Source organism: Ascidia mentula, chromosome 5 (genome assembly GCF_947561715.1).
Source record: "Ascidia mentula chromosome 5, kaAscMent1.1, whole genome shotgun sequence".
NCBI classification, from domain to species: Eukaryota; Metazoa; Chordata; class Ascidiacea; order Phlebobranchia; family Ascidiidae; genus Ascidia; species Ascidia mentula.
Window position 1 is genome coordinate 22,297,333 of NC_138570.1, and position 22,612 is coordinate 22,319,944.

A 22,612-nucleotide genomic window follows, 5' to 3' on the forward strand; every position below is an offset into this window, starting at 1 on the left:
TCGAATTTTAGTGATGGTGTTGCTTCATAAATATAATGATACTTGTCAAAACATCTAGTTCGTTTCAAAGAACTCCGAAAGAACATGACGCAACAGAAAAGTGTTTGCCAGAAGGGCAGTATTCAGCAATAAATATGCCTGGCAGCATCAGCAACAATTTATTTAACAGAAAAGTGCTTGCTGTCATTGGATAAAGCACGTGTGAAGTATTGCGGACACGGTTGACTTCTCACGTTTGACTTCAACAGAAACTAAATAAAAAGTTTGTTGATGCTTTTGTAGAATCTCCGCATAGATGCAGAAAGTTGCCAACAAAATGTCACCGTCCGGTGAGAAATAATATTGTGAGTTGTTTGTGTGTAATTTAACACCAACCCTTGTTCAGGAATATATCCTTCCAAAAATGGAATGATTATTATTCTACTTTGTCTTGGAGCTTCTCTGATTTATTTTTCCACATTCATGAAGAAAAGAAATGTTGTTGACATGAAAATGTTGCTGATTGCAAGCATTGATTTTGCTGAGCGTGGAGGAGATCAGGTAACTATTAAAGAACTGTCAATCAAAAACTTTACTGGGTGTCCAATTTATGTGTATTTATAATAATTCATTAAAGATTAACTCAATAATTGTCAAAAATTATTTGTAAATAACTGGCATTTATTGTTGATATATATGGAGTTTGATTACATTACAAAAACGTTTTAGTAATCTACTCCTCCATGCACTTAACGATCACCGAAAATAAATCCACACAAATTACGAAGTTACACAACTTACATGGATGTGTTTTTGGCAATACCTTTTTGTTCTTAGAATTAAAGTGCATATAATTATAAAAAGGTGCGTCAAGTTCAAGAATCTGGAAAGTTGGTGAAAACAAGCAAAGGTAAAACATTGGAAGGAGCGGACAATCCATTAACACAAGGTGACATGAAGTCGCACAGGGCCATCACCAAAGCCTTTGCTCATTCTTTTCCCAATGTCAAGGTTGGCAATGTTGGGTTTAACTGAAACAATAATAATACTCATGTGATGATTGAACCAAAACAGGTTATATCCGAGGAAAAAGACTCTGATCACATTTCAAGTGAAATCATACCTCCAGCCCCACTTGGAAATAAAGAAGTTGATTTCTATGTTTCCGATGCATTTTTTGAAGTTGACGTTGATGATATTTCTGTCTGGATTGACCCACTTGATGCTACCCAGGAATTCACAGGTTAATGAAATCACTTCATCAAATATGATTCCATACAATCTATTGTGTGATTTCTTTCTTAAATTGAATTAGCTTCTAAAATGTTATGTGTGTGATTAATCTTTTAGTATTGGTTTCAGAGGGTTTAAACCAGTACGTCACAACTATGGTGTGTGTTGCAGTGAAAGGAAAACCAGTTATTGGTGTCATTCACAAACCATTTGAGAAAAAGACTTGTAAGTAGCTAACCATGACATGTTTGATGTATGTTAAAGTCCATGGTTTTAACAAATAATGTAAAAGACATTCTAACCATTTTGTGCAATTAATTGTTTTGAAACATAACTTTAACTGACATTGTCCAATTTGTCAATGAAAATAAGTTTTGCTGCATTCATAAAATGTTAAAATCATCAAAACTGAACACAAATATTGCAGATTGGTCGTGGGTGGGTCATGGCTCAAATATTCACGATGAATCAAAAGTTGATTCTCTGGAAAAAATAATTGTATCTCGATCTCATAAGGGAGAAGTTGAAAAAACAGCAAAAAAATCATTTGGGGACGACGTTGAAGTTATACCAGCTGGTGGCGCTGGTGAGTAGAATTTTATGATTATGCTGGGTACCTTGTCATAGAATTTCAGACTTATTTTGAAAACAGGTTACAAAAGCCTTGCTTTGTTCAATGGGATCGCTTCAGCATATATCCATACAACTCTTATAAAGAAATGGGATATATGCGCTGGTGATGCAATCTTGAGTCATGCCCTTGGAAAAATGACAACATTGAGTGGAGAGGAAATTGATTATTCAAGCGGAACGGACTACAAAAATAAAGGAGGGCTTCTAGCTGCTTTACACAAACATAAACTTTTCCTTGAAAAACTGTCATAAGTTATTTTTGAATTGTTTTGACATAATAGTGGACAGAAGATAGTTTGCTTGGTGACCACCAACCCACATTCTATGACAGTTGCTTTACAATGTTATCTGTCAAAAAAATTACCTTCAAGCATTATTAATGTTGTGGCAAGTCTTGAAATATTGACTGGTAACTTTGCACTTAAATAATTGGTATATGTGTATTAATTGTGGTACTTTGTGAAAGGTGCACTTCAAAAATTATGTGTATTTGAATGTTCACAGAGAAACCTTATAACCGTGTAATTTCACTACAACCAATCATATAATGGGAAAGTTTATATTACAATGAAATATACCTTCTATATTTTTTAGTAATTCCTGGAAAATTTTATGTTTTTTTACCCCTGTCAATATTGAAATTTCCGTGATGGCTGGTGCTATTGCTGCATTTGTTACAAAGTATTTCATCTTTGTATTTCCTCAACCGACAACACACTTGTTATATGTGGCAAACCACACTGTTGCTGTTATCTTATTATTATTTGTGTCAATACACGGCAATGCAAGGATTGTTTGGCGAAGGATTTTGCTAATGCAGTCGCACATGGGTCCCCACTACCATCTTCACGGTTGTTGACATCACTCCCCCTACTTATTTGTTCACAGAGACAACAAAACAATATTTGTTGTTATTACGCAACAAATCATAATATGTTTATGTATAAGCTGCAGACAGATGGCCACTGTTTCGACCTAAAAGGTCTCATCAGTGCAGCTGGTGTGACTATCAGACGACTTTGCTGACCAAACGGCCAAGCAAAGACTTCCACTTTGTGGTGACTATGCAGTCACCGTCATCCGTTGGGCACCAAACTAGGTGCAACCTTACGGAGCAAACAAGGTGGAAACACTACGGCCAAGCAAGCTCAACCAATAGTGCCGTCAGGCCCCGTGTTGGCTCCACATTGCTTATAATATGTTTATTTTGCGAAAAAGGCAACTACGCAAAGAACAATATACAAGGAAATGAAATGGTATGGGCTAAACATAAAAAGAACATGATGCATTGTGTAAACGACTGTAAAAATTAATGTAAGCAATTGAATTGTGACAAGTCACATTATTGTGGGCTATAAGTGCAACCCACAAAAAACAAAAAGTTACATTTTCAACACACATGTTTTAGTGTGCTGGACTGGCTGTTTAGGCAAGGTGTGCCAGACTGGAAATTACAGCCGAATTAATTTAAATTCACCAAATATTTCTATCACAGATAAACATGAAGGGTCGCAGTTGGATTGTCGGAAGGTGTAGAAGGAATTGCATCACCGCGAACCCAACATTAAACCTGTCCAGAAAGTCCCGGTGAGACAACATGCTGCCTGCAGGTCCTGTCAGAACAGAATGAGACCAAAAGCCATGATCTGAGAGATCGAAAACTATGATCTGAGACCGAAAACTATGATCTCGGAGAGATCACATTATGATCTGTTTATTTGTGGAAAGAATCGCAAATATATAGGGCGATATCAAAGACGAGGCAGAAACAAAGAGATAATTGCTGCGATTACGCGACAAAGAAGGCTTAGAAGAAGTAGCGCAAGTTGAAAGACGTAACGCAAGTGAGATAACCAGCGATGGCGCCAGAAAGACGGGGTGTAAATGTAAAAGAGTTGAAAGACCAAGTTTAAAGCAAAATAGCAATAAATATTCGAATAACGACAAGCTAAAATCCCTACAAACAAAACGAGAATTTGACGCGGGATTTTTTTTTTTTTTTTTTCTCAAATGTCGGAATATCCACGAACAGCTTGAAATAAATTTAAAGCTGTCCCAGCCCAGGAACGTTTGTTATTGTCTGTTTGTAATAAAATGGCGTTACGTTTTGCATTTCTAACTAGATTTGATACATTTGTGGCATAGATATATTACTACAACAATTGAAAATCTTTGCAATCAATTGATGTTTATAATTAAACGTTTGGTTTTGAACTTTCTTTTATGTTTCTGATGTTAATGTGGTATGATGTTTATTTGATTATTATTAGTGAGTTAGACTACCCATTTGTATACAAAGACATTGATAATTACTCAACTTGTTATTTTGTTGTCTGTATAGCCTCTAAACCTTGATTCTATAATTTTGGCAATTTTTTTGACACTTTTTTGTAAAATTTTTCTGATAATTCGCACTGTACAAATTAGCTTTTGCATAAACATACACAAAGTTTTTGATAATCTGCACATTGTCCATGCTATTACTAGTCATCCAATTTTTTTTTTGCTATACAGGTCATTAAACGGTTGCACAATGTAAAAAACTATCACATGATGCACAATGTTGTCAATATATCTATATAACTTTTTCTGCTATGTGATGTGTTAAAATAATTACTATTAGTTTTATTATTAGTGTTTCATAACAAAGGGATAAGTCTAAGAAGAAACACTAAAATCATGCTTACCCGAAAGCACTGGGCGTCAGCTTTTATCGAGCGTCAAAATTGAGAGAAAAATTATCATGCACGTCGAATAACATAAATCTTGTAGCCTGGTAACTAATGCATGAGAACAGCCAGGTGTGTTTTTATTCAAAGCATTGTTTTCGATAAAATTCAACCTTAAATCATACTGATATTGATTACAGGGTCCATCTCTTCATGCAGTGATGCAATGTCTCTTTGCCTCAGATTTAATGGCATTTGTTTGGTAACAATGCAACGTGTTTGGTAATAATGGCTAGTTCAAGCACAATGCTAAAAGTTGAAGAAATTCTTTTCAAAAATATTATGATTGCGTTTATTTAGCTGAAACAGACAAAATGTATTTGATGGATGGGGGTGTTTATTACTGAAAAATTAAACAGAAGATCAGTGTCAAAGCTGTGACCGATATGTTAGGCAAAACAAGTACATAAAAGAGGTATTAGTGTACAGTAGGTAATGGATGAGCAGTACCAGTTGCGCTGTCTGTTGAACACTTGAAATTATAAAAATTCCAAAAATAAACACCCAGCATAAGCACTTCATATTTCTATTGACAAGAAACTAAATTATTTTCAGAATTACAAACTTTAGAATTTCTATGTATGTCAATTGTGGCACAAAATCATGTAGTTTTGAGTTTGTGAAGATAATTATCATCTGTTGTTGGTGTAAACTAATATTTTATGTAAGCTAGTCACAGAATTTCATGAAAGGTTTTAGAACTGTGTGAATAATGAAAGTTAATGATGAAGACGAGATGGAAAGGTTTATTGTTGAACAACGACATAGAATTGCAAAAGATCGAGAAGTTCTGGATAAAAATCCAACATCTGCTGTGACAGAATATATCATAGACAGTCGTGATGGTCGAAGACAGAAGGTCGGCATGTTTCTCAGTGATGTAATGATCACAAAATAAATCATTAAAACAAATTACTTCATACAAATGTTGTTAAATTGTTTAATTTGACCATCACTAGTCCATTCTTAACACTTACCAAGTTGTTTCCGGATACAGAATATGTTGGAAAAAGAACAAATTCCTCCCTTGCAACAACCTGCAGTTCCCAGTTATGAGAAACCACCCACTCCACAGTTTTTAAAATTGGGTGAATCGTACCTGAAGCAAAAGCAGAAACTTAACGATGAAAGAAAGCAGGACTACCGGAAAGCATTAGCAGAGGTAGGGTGTTCAATACCAAGAAAATTGTTTTTCAATTTTATATGTATATACAAACATTGCCTTCCGAGAAAACATTCTCAAATTCTTAACTTTGTGTTGATGTTGTAAGAATGTATATATATACATAAACTCTGCAGGTTTGACAAAAATAAATACACAAATGCAACGTCATAGCCCACATAAAATATTTATTGACATGTTAACTTTTTTTAATTTGTGTGCTTGAAAGCTCTTGCAAATCAACATGTATTGTGTCACCCAGAAACAAGCTCGTACGACTGGCATTCGGGGGAAACTTTCCACGACTTATGAACAAAGTTTAGCCGTAAACCATTCCAAAACGCCACGCATGAACGATGATGAAGACTTGGGTGTAAGTTTACCCATCCGCGACCATCTTAGTGCAAAGGTTGGTTGTAAGTTGATAAGGTTGTGGGTGTGCAACTTTGAACTGATATTATAACTATTTTTGTCCCCTGCATCACAAACTACAAAACTTGTCCTAATCAAGGAAGAAATGCGACTGCAGTCATTTTGTATTATTACCAAGTTAAAAGTGTATTTAATGTTAAATTCAGCAATACCAAGTTTTTTTGGTTGTGTATTCATGAAAATCAATGTTCTTGTCTTCACCTTATTTATACTTAGTCTTTTCTCACATATGACAAACTTTTACGCTGTGTCTAAGCAACGTCGCAATAACTTCACTACAATTTAAATCATGGGCACTAGAGAGAGCACTAAATGACGTAACATATAAATTACGATGAGAGTTTGACAACAAAACACTTTGGTTAAATGCAGTTGCCACGAACATTTATGCATAATTACTTTATGATCGAAAGATTTGTTGCATTGATCTGTAAAGTTATTCTGACTTAATATTTCTGATTTGGTGGAAATTTGTACACAATTGCTTTGTGGTTATATTATGACCATGGTCTCTGTTTTCACTGGATATAAGGTTGGAAATATGTGTGTTACAAACTTGTTACTGATTCACAGGAGAGACTTAGACTTGCAAGAAACAAGGAATACAATGTGTTTAAAGTAAACAAGGAAAATGAAATGGAGATGCTACGTGCATCAAAGGGTTTATCGCCACGACGACTTAGCACATGGGCAACCCCCATATATTTACCAAATGATCCAAATAATACTGTTGTGTCACCTTCAAAAGAAGGAGTAAGATTAATGAGAATGTAGTCAGTTGCTTGCTAGATGCTTTGGTGTTGTAGACCAGTCAGTAGTAGTAAATGCTACCAAGTGTAGTGACATTGTATAAACATGGGTCATTTATTTTTAGGTTTTTTACTTTTGTTTGGATTAAGTTAAACATAACATGATGGCATAGCAGAGCAAACACTATTGTAGTTGATAGTTAATTGGTTGTACACCTGTTGTACTGCATGCAATAGTAAAACCTGTAGTATTTGATTGAAGTCCTGTATATTTTTTTTGATAAGTTCGTATACTTTTAAATGGATTGTTGTTTTGCTTGGTCACTTTTTTAATGGGCATAAGCATAGATTTTAGAAAAAATATTTGTGATAAAAAATTTGCAAAATTGTGGCACCTGCATATTATTGTTGTTAAAATGTTTGTTTGTTAAAAATCTTCTTAAAATCAGGATAAAGAAGGAGCTACAACATATGAGGATTTGTTACAAAAGAAACGTCGACAAGAAAAGAACTATCGTAAAGATGATGACTTTGAAACTGTGGTTTATCGGTAGGAACCAGTGTTGTTCACGATAATATTTGATTCATCATGTGCATTTCCTTGAAAAACGCAAAAAAATTTAAATCCAACGTCGCGTTTTAGTGAAAAATCTCGAAAGAAAGAATTTGATGAAGAAATTCCCTCGTATCGAAGAGTTCGACCTCAGAGGAAGTAAGCACTGTATAACAATTCCAAGATTTTCTTCACTTTATGTTCTCCACTTGTCAGGTTTGTGCAAGGTCGTTTCTATGACGATGACAGTCTTGATGAATCTGAGGAGGAATTGGTTCGAAAAATTAGAGCAAGAAGGAAAAAGCGTCTGACTCAGCATTTTGTTGAGAGTGAAGAAGATGATGATGATGATGATGCAATTTTAGAGAAAAGCCATCGCAGGGTCAGTTTTATTCAATCAATATTATTTGCATTAAATTGTCATCTTACTTTGCTAATATCGGTCATTTATGATTTCTGTTTTTTATGAAAGTTGTTTTATGTTTAGGAAGTTAAAGAAGGTCGCAGAAGATTAAACTCTGCACAGTCTCGTGACACAAAAATGATCGTTTCAGAAAAACAAAATGACTTGCGATCAAAATCTGCCCCACCTGACCAAGAATATACCGGTTTGTTTGTGACATCATAACCATGTTTGTAACATCATGACAATGTGGTTTATTTAAAATATTGCAATTGTTTGAGCATAGGACTCTGTAAGGTGTATTTTATGTTGATGACATAAAATTGTTGCCAATAAAATCCAAACAATTACACCCTCCACATGAAAGCACTGTGGTACACTGACACACATGAAAGCACTGTGGTACACTGACACACATGAAAGCACTGTGGTACACTGACACACATGAAAGCACTGTGGTACAGTGACACACATGAAAGCACTGTGGTACAGTGACACACATGAAAGCACTGTGGTACACTGACACACATGAAAGCACTGTGGTACATAGACACACATGAAATCACTGTGGTACACAGACACACATGAAATCACTGTGGTACAGTGACACATATGAAATCACTGTGGTACACTGACACACATGAAATCACTGTGGTACAGTGACACACATGAAAGCACTGTGGTACAGTGACACACATGAAAGCACTGTGGTACACTGACACACATGAAAGCACTGTGGTACACTGACACACATGAAAGCACTGTGGTACAGTGACACACATGAAAGCACTGTGGTACACTGACACACATGAAAGCACTGTGGTACAGTGACACACATGAAAGCACTGTGGTACAGTGACACACATGAAAGCACTGTGGTACAGTGACACACATGAAAGCACTGTGGTACACTGTCACATGGAAGCACTGTGGTACACAGACACATGAAAGCACTGTGGTACACTGACACACATGAAATCACTGTGGTACACTGACACACATGAAATCACTGTGGTACACTGACACACATGAAATCACTGTGGTACACAGACACACATGAAAGCACTGTGGTACAGTGACACACATGAAAGCACTGTGGTACACTGACACACATGAAAGCACTGTGGTACACTGACACACATGAAAGCACTGTGGTACAGTGACACACATGAAAGCACTGTGGTACACTGACACACATGAAAGCACTGTGGTACACTGACACACATGAAATCACTGTGGTACACTGACACACATGAAAGCACTGTGGTACACTGACACACATGAAATCACTGTGGTACACTGACACACATGAAAGCACTGTGGTACAGTGACACACATGATAGCTCTGTGGTACACTGACACACATGAAATCACTGTGGTACACTGACACACATGAAATCACTGTGGTACACTGACACACATGAAATCACTGTGGTACACTGACACACATGAAAGCACTGTGGTACACTGACACACATGAAATCACTGTGGTACACTGACACACATGAAATCACTGTGGTACACTGACACACATGAAAGCACTGTGGTACACTGACACACATGAAATCACTGTGGTACACTGACACACATGAAAGCACTGTGGTACACAGACACACATGAAAACACTGTGGTACACTGACACACATGAAAGCACTGTGGTACAGTGACACACATGAAAGCACTGTGGTACAGTGACACACATATGTTGTGCAGGCCTACAGATAGGTCAAGTTCAAAGTGCCAACACAATACAGAGAAGAAAAGATGAATACAAGCTTGAACTCCAACGCCAGATGGAGCAAAACACCATCAACAAACGAAGGTAGTATGTTTTTGCATCACTTGTTTATGTCATACAAGCACTTAAACTTATTTACAACAATATTAATGAGAAAAAGTTTTTTCATGGAAGGTTGCATACACATTCCTAGGAAAAACTTGTATGCAATAAATTTCACATGAAAGCATAATTTTAGACAAATTAAATAATTTTAACTTCAACTGTATTGAGTAATATAAGTTACCTGGGAAATGGAATTGTGTGGGATACAAATATGGCAGAATGACATATGTTTGTTTGCACTTTATAGGGAGAAGGAATTGGAGCTACAAATTGATGCATCTGGTGCAAATGACCCGGAGAAAAAGGTGAATAAACAAAAGAAATGTTGGCAACTTCCATAAATTTAATTATATTTTATTTCTTCAGCCAAATCGTATTGTTGATTTGTCACCACGGCAACGAAAGGTGGCAGATAAACGTTCTGACGGTCCACAAGGTGGCAGCAAAGAAAAAAGCAAACTTGGGAAAAAAAAGTTAGTTAGAAGTGTTATGCATAACTGACTGTAACTCCAACCTGATTTGGTGCAGGGCGACATTTCAGCAGAACAGTTCCGATAATGAAAGTGAGGAAGATGACAGAAGACATCGCCACTGGTTTCCACGGCAACCAAGCGGATACTACCTCCCGCCCCCTCTACCAAAGTTTGTGTTTCAAGAAATAAAGTAATCTGATCGAACAGTAAGGAGTATTTTGTGCGTTTTAGTTACTACCAACCCCCACAATCTCATTTCCCATCACCGTATGACGAAGCTTACTTCTACTATGGAGCAAGAAATCCACTGGATCCACCATCAGTTTATGGGACAAATGTACAAGCCCCTCCAGGGACTTACCCGGGAACTGCCCCTGTTCTTGCTGCTGTAGCAAATCGTGGTCAAGTTCAAGGTTTGCATAAATGTGTGCAAAAGATATTGTTTCTATGCATTATGGTATTGTTTCTATTGTTTGGAGTATTGTTTTTATGCATAGGCCAACGGTACAATATTTAGTGATGGTCAATATGCAAGGAATACTTGTGGCACTGTATTTGTCCTTGCATTGTCAGCAAATAAGCAATTGATAAACAGTGCAAAATTAATTGATGACATCTCAGTACCTTATGTATGATTTAACTGACGATATCTCAGTATCTTATGTATGATGTAATTGACGACATCTCAGTATCTTATGTATGATTTAATTGACGACATCTCAGTATCTTATGTATGATTTAATTGACGATATCTCAGTATCTTATGTATGATGTAATTGACGACATCTCAGTATCTTATGTATGATTTAATTGACGACATCTCAGTACCTTATGTATGATTTAACTGACGATATCTCAGTATCTTATGTATGATGTAATTGACGACATCTCAGTATCTTATGTATGATTTAATTGACGACATCTCAGTATCTTATGTATGATTTAATTGACGACATCTCAGTACCTTATGTATGATTTAACTGACGATATCTCAGTATCTTATGTATGATTTAATTGACGACATCTCAGTACCTTATGTATGATTTAACTGACGACATCTCAGTATCTTATGTATGATATAATTGACGACATCTCAGTATCTTATGTTTGATTTAACTGACGATATCTCAGTATCTTATGTATGATTTAATTGACGATATCTCAGTATCTTATGTTTGATTTAATTGACGACATCTCAGTACCTTATGTTTGATTTAATTGACGACATCTCAGTATCTTATGTTTGATTTAACTGACGATATCTCAGTATCTTATGTATGATTTAATTGACGACATCTCAGTATCTTATGTTTGATTTAATTGACGACATCTCAGTATCTTATGTTTGATTTAATTGACGACATCTCAGTATCTTATGTTTGATTTAATTGACGACATCTCAGTATCTTATGTTTGATTTAATTGACGACATCTCAGTATCTTATGTATGATTTAATTGACGACATCTCAGTATCTTATGTTTGATTTAATTGACGACATCTCAGTATCTTATGTTTGATTTAATTGACGACATCTCAGTATCTTATGTTTGATTTAATTGACAACATCTCAGTATCTTATGTATGATTTAACTGACGATATCTCAGTATCTTATGTTTGATTTAATTGACGACATCTCAGTATCTTATGTTTGATTTAATTGACGACATCTCAGTATCTTATGTTTGATTTAATTGACGACATCTCAGTATCTTATGTATGATTTAATTGACGACATCTCAGTATCTTATGTTTGATTTAATTGACGACATCTCAGTATCTTATGTATGATTTAATTGACAACATCTCAGTATCTTATGTTTGATTTAACTGACGACATCTCAGTATCTTATGTTTGATTTAACTGACGATATCTCAGTATCTTATGTTTGATTTAACTGACGACATCTCAGTATCTTATGTTTGATTTAATTGACGACATCTCAGTATCTTATGTATGATTTAACTGACAACATCTCAGTATCTTATGTTTGATTTAACTGACGACATCTCAGTATCTTATGTTTGATTTAATTGACGACATCTCAGTATCTTATGTATGATTTAATTGACAACATCTCAGTATCTTATGTTTGATTTAACTGACGACATCTCAGTATCTTATGTTTGATTTAACTGACGATATCTCAGTATCTTATGTTTGATTTAACTGACGATATCTCAGTATCTTATGTATGATTTAACTGACAACATCTCAGTATCTTATGTATGATTTAATTGACGACATCTCAGTATCTTATGTTTGATTTAATTGACGACATCTCAGTATCTTATGTTTGATTTAATTGACGACATCTCAGTATCTTATGTATGATTTAATTGACGACATCTCAGTATCTTATGTATGATTTAATTGACGACATCTCAGTATCTTATGTTTGATTTAATTGACAACATCTCAGTATCTTATGTATGATTTAACTGACGATATCTCAGTATCTTATGTTTGATTTAATTGACGACATCTCAGTATCTTATGTTTGATTTAATTGACGACATCTCAGTATCTTATGTATGATTTAATTGACGACATCTCAGTATCTTATGTATGATTTAATTGACGACATCTCAGTATCTTATGTTTGATTTAACTGACGATATCTCAGTATCTTATGTATGATTTAATTGACGACATCTCAGTATCTTATGTTTGATTTAACTGACGACATCTCAGTATCTTATGTTTGATTTAATTGACGACATCTCAGTATCTTATGTATGATTTAATTGACGACATCTCAGTATCTTATGTTTGATTTAATTGACGACATCTCAGTATCTTATGTATGATTTAATTGACGACATCTCAGTATCTTATGTATGATTTAATTGACGACATCTCAGTATCTTATGTTTGATTTAACTGACGACATCTCAGTATCTTATGTATGATTTAATTGACGACATCTCAGTATCTTATGTATGATTTAATTGACGACATCTCAGTATCTTATGTTTGATTTAATTGACGACATCTCAGTATCTTATGTATGATTTAATTGACGACATCTCAGTATCTTATGTTTGATTTAACTGACGATATCTCAGTATCTTATGTATGATTTAATTGACGACATCTTAGTATCTTATGTATGATTTAATTGACGATATCTCAGTATCTTATGTATGATTTAATTGACGACATCTTAGTATCTTATGTATGATTTAATTGACGATATCTCAGTATCTTATGTTTGATTTAACTGACGATATCTCAGTATCTTATGTATGATTTAATTGACGATATCTCAGTATCTTATGTTTGATTTAATTGACGACATCTTAGTATCTTATGTATGATTTAATTGACGATATCTCAGTATCTTATGTATGATTTAATTGACGACATCTTAGTATCTTATGTATGATTTAATTGACGACATCTCAGTATCTTATGTATGATTTAATTGACGACATCTTAGTATCTTATGTATGATTTAATTGACGACATCTGAGTATCTTATGTATGATTTAATTGACGATATCTCAGTATCTTATGTATGATTTAATTGACGACATCTTAGTATCTTATGTATGATTTAATTGACGATATCTCAGTATCTTATGTATGATTTAACTGACGACATCTCAGTACCTTATGTATGATTTAATTGACGACATCTCAGTATCTTATGTATGATTTAACTGACGACATCTCAGTATCTTATGTATGATTTAATTGACGACATCTCAGTATCTTATGTATGATTTAACTGACGATATCTCAGTATCTTATGTATGATTTAATTGACGATATCTCAGTACCTTATGTATGATTTAATTGACGATATCTCAGTATCTTATGTTTGATTTTATTGTCGACATCTCAGTATCTTATGTATGATTTAATTGACGACATCTCAGTATCTTATGTATGATTTAATTGACGACATCTCAGTATGTTATGTTTGATTTTATTGTCGACATCTCAGTATCTTATGTATGATTTAATTGACGATATCTCAGTATCTTATGTATGATTTAATTGACGACATCTCAGTATGTTATGTTTGATTTTATTGTCGACATCTCAGTATCTTATGTATGATTTAACTGACGACATCTCAGTATGTTATGTTTGATTTTATTGACGACATCTCAGTATCTTATGTATGATTTAATTGACGATATCTCAGTACCTTATGTATGATTTAATTGACGATATCTCAGTATCTTATGTATGATTTAATTGACGACATCTCAGTATGTTATGTATGATTTAATTGACGATATCTCAGTATCTTATGTATGATTTAATTGACGACATCTCAGTATCTTATGTATGATTTAACTGACGACATCTCAGTATCTTATGTATGATTTAACTGACGATATCTCAGTACCTTATGTATGATTTAATTGACGATATCTCAGTATCTTATGTATGATTTAATTGACGACATCTCAGTATGTTATGTATGATTTAATTGTCGACATCTCAGTATCTTATGTATGATTTAATTGACGACATCTCAGTATCTTATGTATGATTTAACTGACGACATCTCAGTATGTTATGTTTGATTTTATTGACGACATCTCAGTATCTTATGTATGATTTAATTGACGATATCTCAGTATCTTATGTATGATTTAATTGACGACATCTCAGTATCTTATGTATGATTTAACTGACGACATCTCAGTATGTTATGTTTGATTTTATTGACGACATCTCAGTATGTTATGTATGATTTTATTGACGACATCTCAGTATCTTATGTATGATTTAATTGACGATATCTCAGTACCTTATGTATGATTTAATTGACGATATCTCAGTATCTTATGTATGATTTAATTGACGACATCTCAGTATGTTATGTATGATTTAATTGACGATATCTCAGTACCTTATGTATGATTTAATTGACGATATCTCAGTATCTTATGTATGATTTAATTGACGACATCTCAGTATGTTATGTTTGATTTTATTGACGACATCTCAGTATGTTATGTATGATTTAATTGACGACATCTCAGTATCTTATGTATGATTTAACTGACGATATCTCAGTATCTTATGTATGATTTAATTGACGATATCTCAGTACCTTATGTATGATTTAATTGACGATATCTCAGTATCTTATGTTTGATTTTATTGTCGACATCTCAGTATCTTATGTATGATTTAATTGACGACATCTCAGTATCTTATGTATGATTTAATTGACGACATCTCAGTATGTTATGTTTGATTTTATTGTCGACATCTCAGTATCTTATGTATGATTTAATTGACGATATCTCAGTATGTTATGTTTGATTTTATTGTCGACATCTCAGTATCTTATGTATGATTTAATTGACGACATCTCAGTATCTTATGTATGATTTAATTGACGACATCTCAGTATGTTATGTTTGATTTTATTGTCGACATCTCAGTATCTTATGTATGATTTAATTGACGACATCTCAGTATGTTATGTTTGATTTTATTGTCGACATCTCAGTATCTTATGTATGATTTTATTGACGACATCTCAGTATCTTATGTATGATTTAACTGACGACATCTCAGTATGTTATGTTTGATTTTATTGACGACATCTCAGTATCTTATGTATGATTTAATTGACGATATCTCAGTACCTTATGTATGATTTAATTGACGATATCTCAGTATCTTATGTATGATTTAATTGACGACATCTCAGTATGTTATGTATGATTTAATTGACGATATCTCAGTATCTTATGTATGATTTAATTGACGATATCTCAGTACCTTATGTATGATTTAATTGACGATATCTCAGTATCTTATGTATGATTTAATTGACGACATCTCAGTATGTTATGTATGATTTAATTGTCGACATCTCAGTATCTTATGTATGATTTAATTGACGATATCTCAGTATCTTATGTATGATTTAATTGACGACATCTCAGTATCTTATGTATGATTTAACTGACGACATCTCAGTATGTTATGTTTGATTTTATTGACGACATCTCAGTATCTTATGTATGATTTAATTGACGATATCTCAGTACCTTATGTATGATTTAATTGACGATATCTCAGTATCTTATGTATGATTTAATTGACGACATCTCAGTATGTTATGTTTGATTTTATTGACGACATCTCAGTATCTTATGTATGATTTAATTGACGACATCTCAGTATCTTATGTATGATTTAATTGACGATATCTCAGTATGTTATGTTTGATTTAATTGACGACATCTCAGTATCTTATGTTTGATTTAATTGACGACATCTCAGTATCTTATGTATGATTTAATTGATGACATCTCAGTATCTTATGTATGATTTAATTGACGATATCTCAGTATCTTATGTATGATTTAATTGATGACATCTCAGTACCTTTTGTATGATTTAATTGACGACATCTCAGTATCTTATGTATGGTTTAACTGACGACATCTCAGTATCTTATGTGTGATTTAATTGATGATATCTCAGTATCTTATGTATGATTTAATTGATGATATCTCAGTATCTTATGTATGATTTAATTGATGACATCTCAGTATCTTATGTATGATTTAATTGATGATATCTCAGTATCTTATGTATGATTTAATTGATGACATCTCAGTACCTTTTGTATGATTTAATTGACGACATCTCAGTATCTTATGTATGGTTTAACTGACGACATCTCAGTATCTTATGTGTGATTTAATTGACGATATCTCAGTATCTTATGTATGATTTAATTGACGACATCTCAGTATGTTATGTTTGATTTTATTGACGACATCTCAGTATCTTATGTATGATTTAATTGATGACATCTCAGTACCTTTTGTATGATTTAATTGACGACATCTCAGTATCTTATGTTTGATTTAACTGACGACATCTCAGTATCTTATGTATGATGTAATTGACGACATCTCAGTATCTTATGTTTGATTTAACTGACGACATCTCAGTACCTTATGTATGATTTAATTGACGACATCTCAGTATCTTATGTATGGTTTAACTGACGACATCTCAGTATCTTATGTGTGATTTAATTGATGATATCTCAGTATCTTATGTATGGTTTAACTGACGACATCTCAGTATCTTATGTATGATTTAATTGACGACATCTCAGTATCTTATGTATGGTTTAACTGACGACATCTCAGTATCTTATGTATGATTTAATTGATGATATCTCAGTACCTTATGTATATGATTTCAATCTTTTTTGTTGCAATATACTTTTGTGTTGGGGGATTTACCTCATCAAGTCTTCAAGAAAATTTGCCACAAAATGAAAAATTGGTCAAATAAACTTTAAATCTCTTTTATTTGTTTAAAGCAACAACAGCGCCTCCAGGGGCATCAACAGCACCGGTCATGGAATCCCTTGCAAAGACGTTAGTGTTTCTTTTGTAGGATTCTTGATATATTCAAACAGCGTAATGTTTGTAGATTGCCGACGAGAATAAACGACAAGTTTGAATCAAGTTTGGTAGCCGATGAAACGCGGGATTCAATTAAAAAGAAGGAATTAATGGCTCAATATCAAGACGAACTTAAACAACAGGTAATTTTCTCTAGTAACGCATACTGGGCTATCAAAATAACTCTTTATTATCATAAATATTATTCCTTTTTATAAATAGTGTTTTGCCATGTGTGTCAGAAAGGCTTTCAATTTTGAATAACAAATTGCTACCAAAGATTTTTTTATGCAGATGTTAATCAAAGAGAAGAAGAAAATGGAATCTCGCTTGGAGCAAGAGAGGTATGACAAAAAAATGGAGGAAGAGGCAAAAAGCTACAACCCATGGGGTAAAGGTGGGGGTGGAGCCCCTATGAGGGACATACATGGGAAGCTTGTGTGTAAGTTCTGTGTTGTTCCCATAAACAATACAAATATATGAACTTCACGATTTGTTCAGCCGATCTTCGTCAAATGCACATTGAAAACGAGGACTTGGTTCGTGACCCGTCAAAAATGGTGGATGTTGTTAAACAACGACAACAACAAGATCGTAACGAACCCAATCTTGTCACTCAGGTTAGGGACTTTCCTGTAGTAAGATTCAACTTGGAAATAATTCAATTTCTTTTCAGGAAAGTGTGATGGAAAATACTCTAAGTCCCCGCTTTGGAAGAAACAATCCATTCGAACAAAAAGATACTTTTGAACAAAAAACCCAACGAGACATTTACAAAGAAGACCTCGAAAAACAGGTGAATCCCCACTCTGTCTATTGTTGTATATGATGTCACAATGGTGTTTTGTTAGATCGCTGAACGACGTCGAGAAGAAGCGACGAGGAAAGAAAAGTTGAGGATTGAAGATGAGAAGCAGGAGCAGAGGATGGCGGATCAAATCAGGAGGATGCAGGACGAATATGAGGAAGAAAAAAAGAAGAAACAGATGAAGATCGACGAGGTATTTTTCGTCTTTTGTTTGTTTTTTCTTTGACAACATTGTTGTGACGTCATAATAGCAACGACGAAAGAACGAAGAATTGCAACGAGTTGCTGAGGAGCGGAAATTGGAAGAAGAGAGGAAGAAAGGGGAAGATAGAGAGAGGATGGAGGAGGAGAAACGGATGGAGAAAGAGCGGGAACTTCAGGAGAAATTAAATGTGATCACGTGTTTGTTAACGGTGTCTGATTGGCGTAAATATTTGAATTTATTAGATTTGAACAGTGGGATGAAATGTTGAATATGTTCATAGACCTGCAGAGATTTCCAGATGAATTAATGTTTATAAATTGGCAACATTTTCACACTTTTTATCACAATTTTGCCCCAATTGATTTTTAGCGCAACAAACCTCGATCTCCACCAATCAGAGCGCTGGAAAATCGGGCTGCTCCTTCTGCCACAATCACAGCGTAAGTGTGTTGAAATTGAGATCGGGCATGTAGGTGGGAAACGTCGGAAAAATGTTGTTTGGTTATTTTGTGCTATAGAGAGCGCCCACAAGTGGCCGAAGACAAGCGACATGCTGTAGTTTACGAGCCTGAACCAAGATACGAAGCTCCACGGGGACGGTCGCCTCAAGTCGCCGCGGTACGACCAAATAATTCTCGGGGTAGGTCAACGTGTGTGACGAATATTTGCGACAATTTGCTGAGGTTTGATTTTCTAGATTCCAAACGAATTTCCCGCGAGTTATCAGCTCTGCGCAAGCAACTGCTGAGCGAACAACGAAGAATTGAAAATCAATTAAGAAGTACAGACATCCCACAGGACAGGACCACATTTCAACCCACACGCTTGTTAGTATACGTTAAAGGTTTTCTCTTTGGCTGGCGTGGTTGATTAATGCAAAGTTGCTAAATTACTGTATCTGTTGGACAGTCTTTAGTCCTTGACAGTATTCAAAGAAAGCAGTCTTTAAATTTTGGCCACAAAATAGACAAATCACGAATATTATTGACCGAACTCTTTATTAACCTCGTGGAATTATGACGTCAGACGGCCAGAGACACTTGTTGATTTGTCGATGAACAAACAAAGACCCGTGCAAGTCCGAAGACCCCCAACCTCAGACAGACCAAGTTCAAAAGCACTTCGAGAATTCTCACAGTTCAAAAACAGGTAAGTGCATGACGTCATAGTGTTATTATGGAACGAGTAGAAAGATGATATGCATGACGTCATCGTGTTTTTAATATTTCGGCTGTTTGCATAAAATGATTTAAAACAGCCAACGTCATGTATGACGTCATGTTTAGGGCTGACGATACAACCTCCCTGAAAATGTTCCGACTTCAACATCCCGAGACACCAGATAACTCTAGCGACCTCGAGCGGCAGCAGGAGGACTTGATCAAAACACAGATGAGAAAAATTCAGGCGTTAAAGTATGATTTCTATGCTGATTACATTGGTTGTTTTTAAATGTTGGAAACCGGATGAGGGGTAAAGTGTAATAATAATTGGTTTTAAGTACAACATCTAATTAATAAGGTTTCTAATTTTATCAAATTTAATGATTCGGTTCCAGAAAGGATTCGAATCCACCGATAAGAACTCCCAGCTCTAACAGTAGAAATGGATTTAGTTTAATTGTGAGTATAGAGTGCTGTTATAACTTTCAATTAGTTCCAGGTATTTAGGGGTATCTTGTTATTTGTTGGGAACACAAACCCGTGAACAACGAACATTTCTGAATTAACTTTTCAAACTTTGCTCGATTGGAAAAAATCTCTAAAACAGTTATTTGAATATTTACAAATGTTGTGACTCCACAGCCTCCGGAGTCACGTGCATCGATGTTGGATGCTGACACGACATACATCCCTATACCTGATGACGTAGAAACGAGGCCCCCTAGTGTCCAAACACCGGTTGTTAGGTAAGGTTGCTTGGTGATCATTTCAATTATCATTACCATGGTAACTATTTGTGTTGCTAGAAAAAGGTCGGCAAGGGACAGACGGAGAGAAACTCGTCATCAGAGCGAGGTAATGTATGATGTTTATGTTAAGACCAAGAAAGTTAGGAATTGTGGGTAATTGATTATTTGCATATAACCCTAATTTGATTACAGCGGGTTTTCTGTCACATGAGTTGTTGCTTTGGATACCAAAATCGAGTGCTTTAAAACTCGAATTGATTTCCTGTATCAGAGATTGGTGGGTGTTAATATTTCCTATCTAGCATTCTGTTTTTGGGAAGAATGTTGGAAAATCACCAAACATCATAAACCGCATCAAGCTAGCGTGCATCGCATGTATTACGCGTCAATCACCGACTGTTATGTAACAATGTACATTATGACGTAGACTGATGGAGGAGTGACGTATCGAGCTGTAGACACATATTCGTTGAATTCACTGAATTCGTTGGCGACTTTGGATGTGGACCGATTAGCTAATAAGAACCACGACAGGCTCGACAAACTTAAATCTTTGCAAGGTAACCACGTCCCCCCCACTCTCACCCCCCTTATTTCCTACAACCATGGAACATTTTCACAAACCACGTTTTCCAGGTGACGATATATCGTTGACCGATCCAGACGATATTCTGGATCGTTTCGTCAACCAGCAAAGGTCAGAGTTCACCCCGGAAGAAAATTCCCGACACCGAAAACCTTCGTCGGCAGCTCGTGAGCGCCCTCCTTCGGTTAATACGCTAGACACCGAAGTTTGGTTGCGACCAGGGACGACCACGTGACCCGACCGAAATGTTTACAGAATTATAAATGTGTTTGAACGAGAATTTACGTCATATATTCACTGTGTTTTAAGTATTGTGTTTTTTTGTAAATAAAGATATTTTGACAAATGCCTTCTTCTTAATGTGATAATTTGTATTTAGATATTTTCGTGTCCGTCTACCCCTGCTTTATCTTTGCCACAATTTACGTAGGGGGCACCAAGGTATAAATCGTCTTTCTTTTATGACCTAACAATAGCATTACAAATCCGTGGTAGCGGGGTCTGGTTTCGGTGAACTGTTGGTCAGGGATGCCCCACATATACACTGGCACCATTGAAACCATAATCAACACAAAAAAATACCCGGGTCTTCCGGTGATTACCAACAGTAAATCTCCTTTTGTCATTGAATTGAACATTTTATTGCAACTTTTAAAGTTATTTACAAAACAATAAATAACAACATAAATAATTCATCGGACATTTTCACATATGTCTGCCGTGAGGCGGACAAATGTTGGACTCGTGCCGAGTATTTCGATGTAAATTGTGGTTTGTTGACGTGACTGCAAGCTGTTACAACCAGACAATCTTGTTACGCAACATTCATAACAAAATAAATAAAAGATAACCTGGAAATCGTTTAATGTCAAGCAAGCAATCTCTCGGCCCCAATTTCTTAATTGTAAACTGGTGATTTTTATCAGCAACTAGACGACGTAACTATTTTTTTTTTTTTTTTTTTTTTTTTTTCACTTTTTTTTTTTTTCTTTTATTTTTTTTTTTTTTTTTTTTTTTTTTTTTTTTTTTTTTTTTTTTATTATTATTATTGCAACAACTACAACAACGACAGAGAAAAGAGAAACAAAACACGAGCTCAAGAAACATACGCTACTACACACATCAACATTAAATTACAAAGTATTCCATTTCAATTTAAATTCATTCACTTTATTAGTTCTTAATGCAGTTTTTTTTTCTGCTGCTCTAACTTGCTGTACTTGCCGTCGAAACATAGTAAAACAGGGTTGCACTTTGGCCACTTTACATTTGTAAATACAAAATCTTGCTATTAATAAAATTAAATTGATTAGTTTTTCCCGGTTCGTACTTCCATTTTCTGTACCAAAAAGTTTGAGTTTATCGGTGATAACAATTTTTTCCATTAATTTGGCATCTAGCCAAGCACTAACATCTTCCCAAAAATTTGCAACATTAACACACATACACAATATATGATAAATTGTTTCTGTTTCGAGTCCACAAAAAACACATTCACCCGT

General features: G+C 34.8%; 2 protein-coding genes across 4 annotated transcripts; both read left to right on the forward strand.

The window, feature by feature from the left end:
* The first annotated feature begins 193 nt into the window (after window positions 1–193).
* On the forward strand, window positions 194–2,636 carry LOC145902591 (inositol monophosphatase 3-like). The gene is made up of 7 exons (XM_082990625.1): window positions 194–329; window positions 386–540; window positions 844–990; window positions 1,054–1,222; window positions 1,342–1,437; window positions 1,640–1,798; window positions 1,865–2,636. The coding sequence occupies exons 1-7, from the start codon at window positions 296–298 to the stop codon at window positions 2,095–2,097; spliced, it is 993 nt and encodes a 330-aa protein (XP_082846751.1). The 5' UTR covers window positions 194–295; the 3' UTR covers window positions 2,098–2,636.
* Window positions 2,637–3,988: 1,352 nt separating this feature from the next.
* On the forward strand, window positions 3,989–21,459 carry LOC145904091 (centrosome and spindle pole-associated protein 1-like). Of its 3 annotated transcripts, XM_082992328.1 has the most exons (31): window positions 3,989–4,646; window positions 4,715–4,796; window positions 5,572–5,736; window positions 5,999–6,145; window positions 6,742–6,921; window positions 7,367–7,467; window positions 7,561–7,629; window positions 7,687–7,852; window positions 7,958–8,078; window positions 9,587–9,695; window positions 9,964–10,021; window positions 10,083–10,189; window positions 10,245–10,358; window positions 10,421–10,602; window positions 17,515–17,572; window positions 17,628–17,742; window positions 17,894–18,041; window positions 18,101–18,219; window positions 18,276–18,395; window positions 18,451–18,600; window positions 18,659–18,799; window positions 18,982–19,052; window positions 19,131–19,252; window positions 19,310–19,439; window positions 19,639–19,761; window positions 19,899–20,027; window positions 20,171–20,234; window positions 20,418–20,521; window positions 20,582–20,630; window positions 20,952–21,084; window positions 21,161–21,459. In XM_082992328.1, the coding sequence occupies exons 3-31, from the start codon at window positions 5,575–5,577 to the stop codon at window positions 21,343–21,345; spliced, it is 3,477 nt and encodes a 1,158-aa protein (XP_082848454.1). In that variant the 5' UTR covers window positions 3,989–4,646; window positions 4,715–4,796; window positions 5,572–5,574; the 3' UTR covers window positions 21,346–21,459. The 3 variants fall into 3 exon arrangements, with proteins under 3 accessions (XP_082848454.1, XP_082848453.1, XP_082848455.1); XM_082992327.1 differs by lacking the exons at window positions 3,989–4,646; window positions 4,715–4,796 and adding an exon at window positions 4,820–5,433; XM_082992329.1 differs by lacking the exons at window positions 3,989–4,646; window positions 4,715–4,796; window positions 6,742–6,921 and adding an exon at window positions 4,822–5,433.
* The last annotated feature ends 1,153 nt before the right edge of the window (window positions 21,460–22,612 follow it).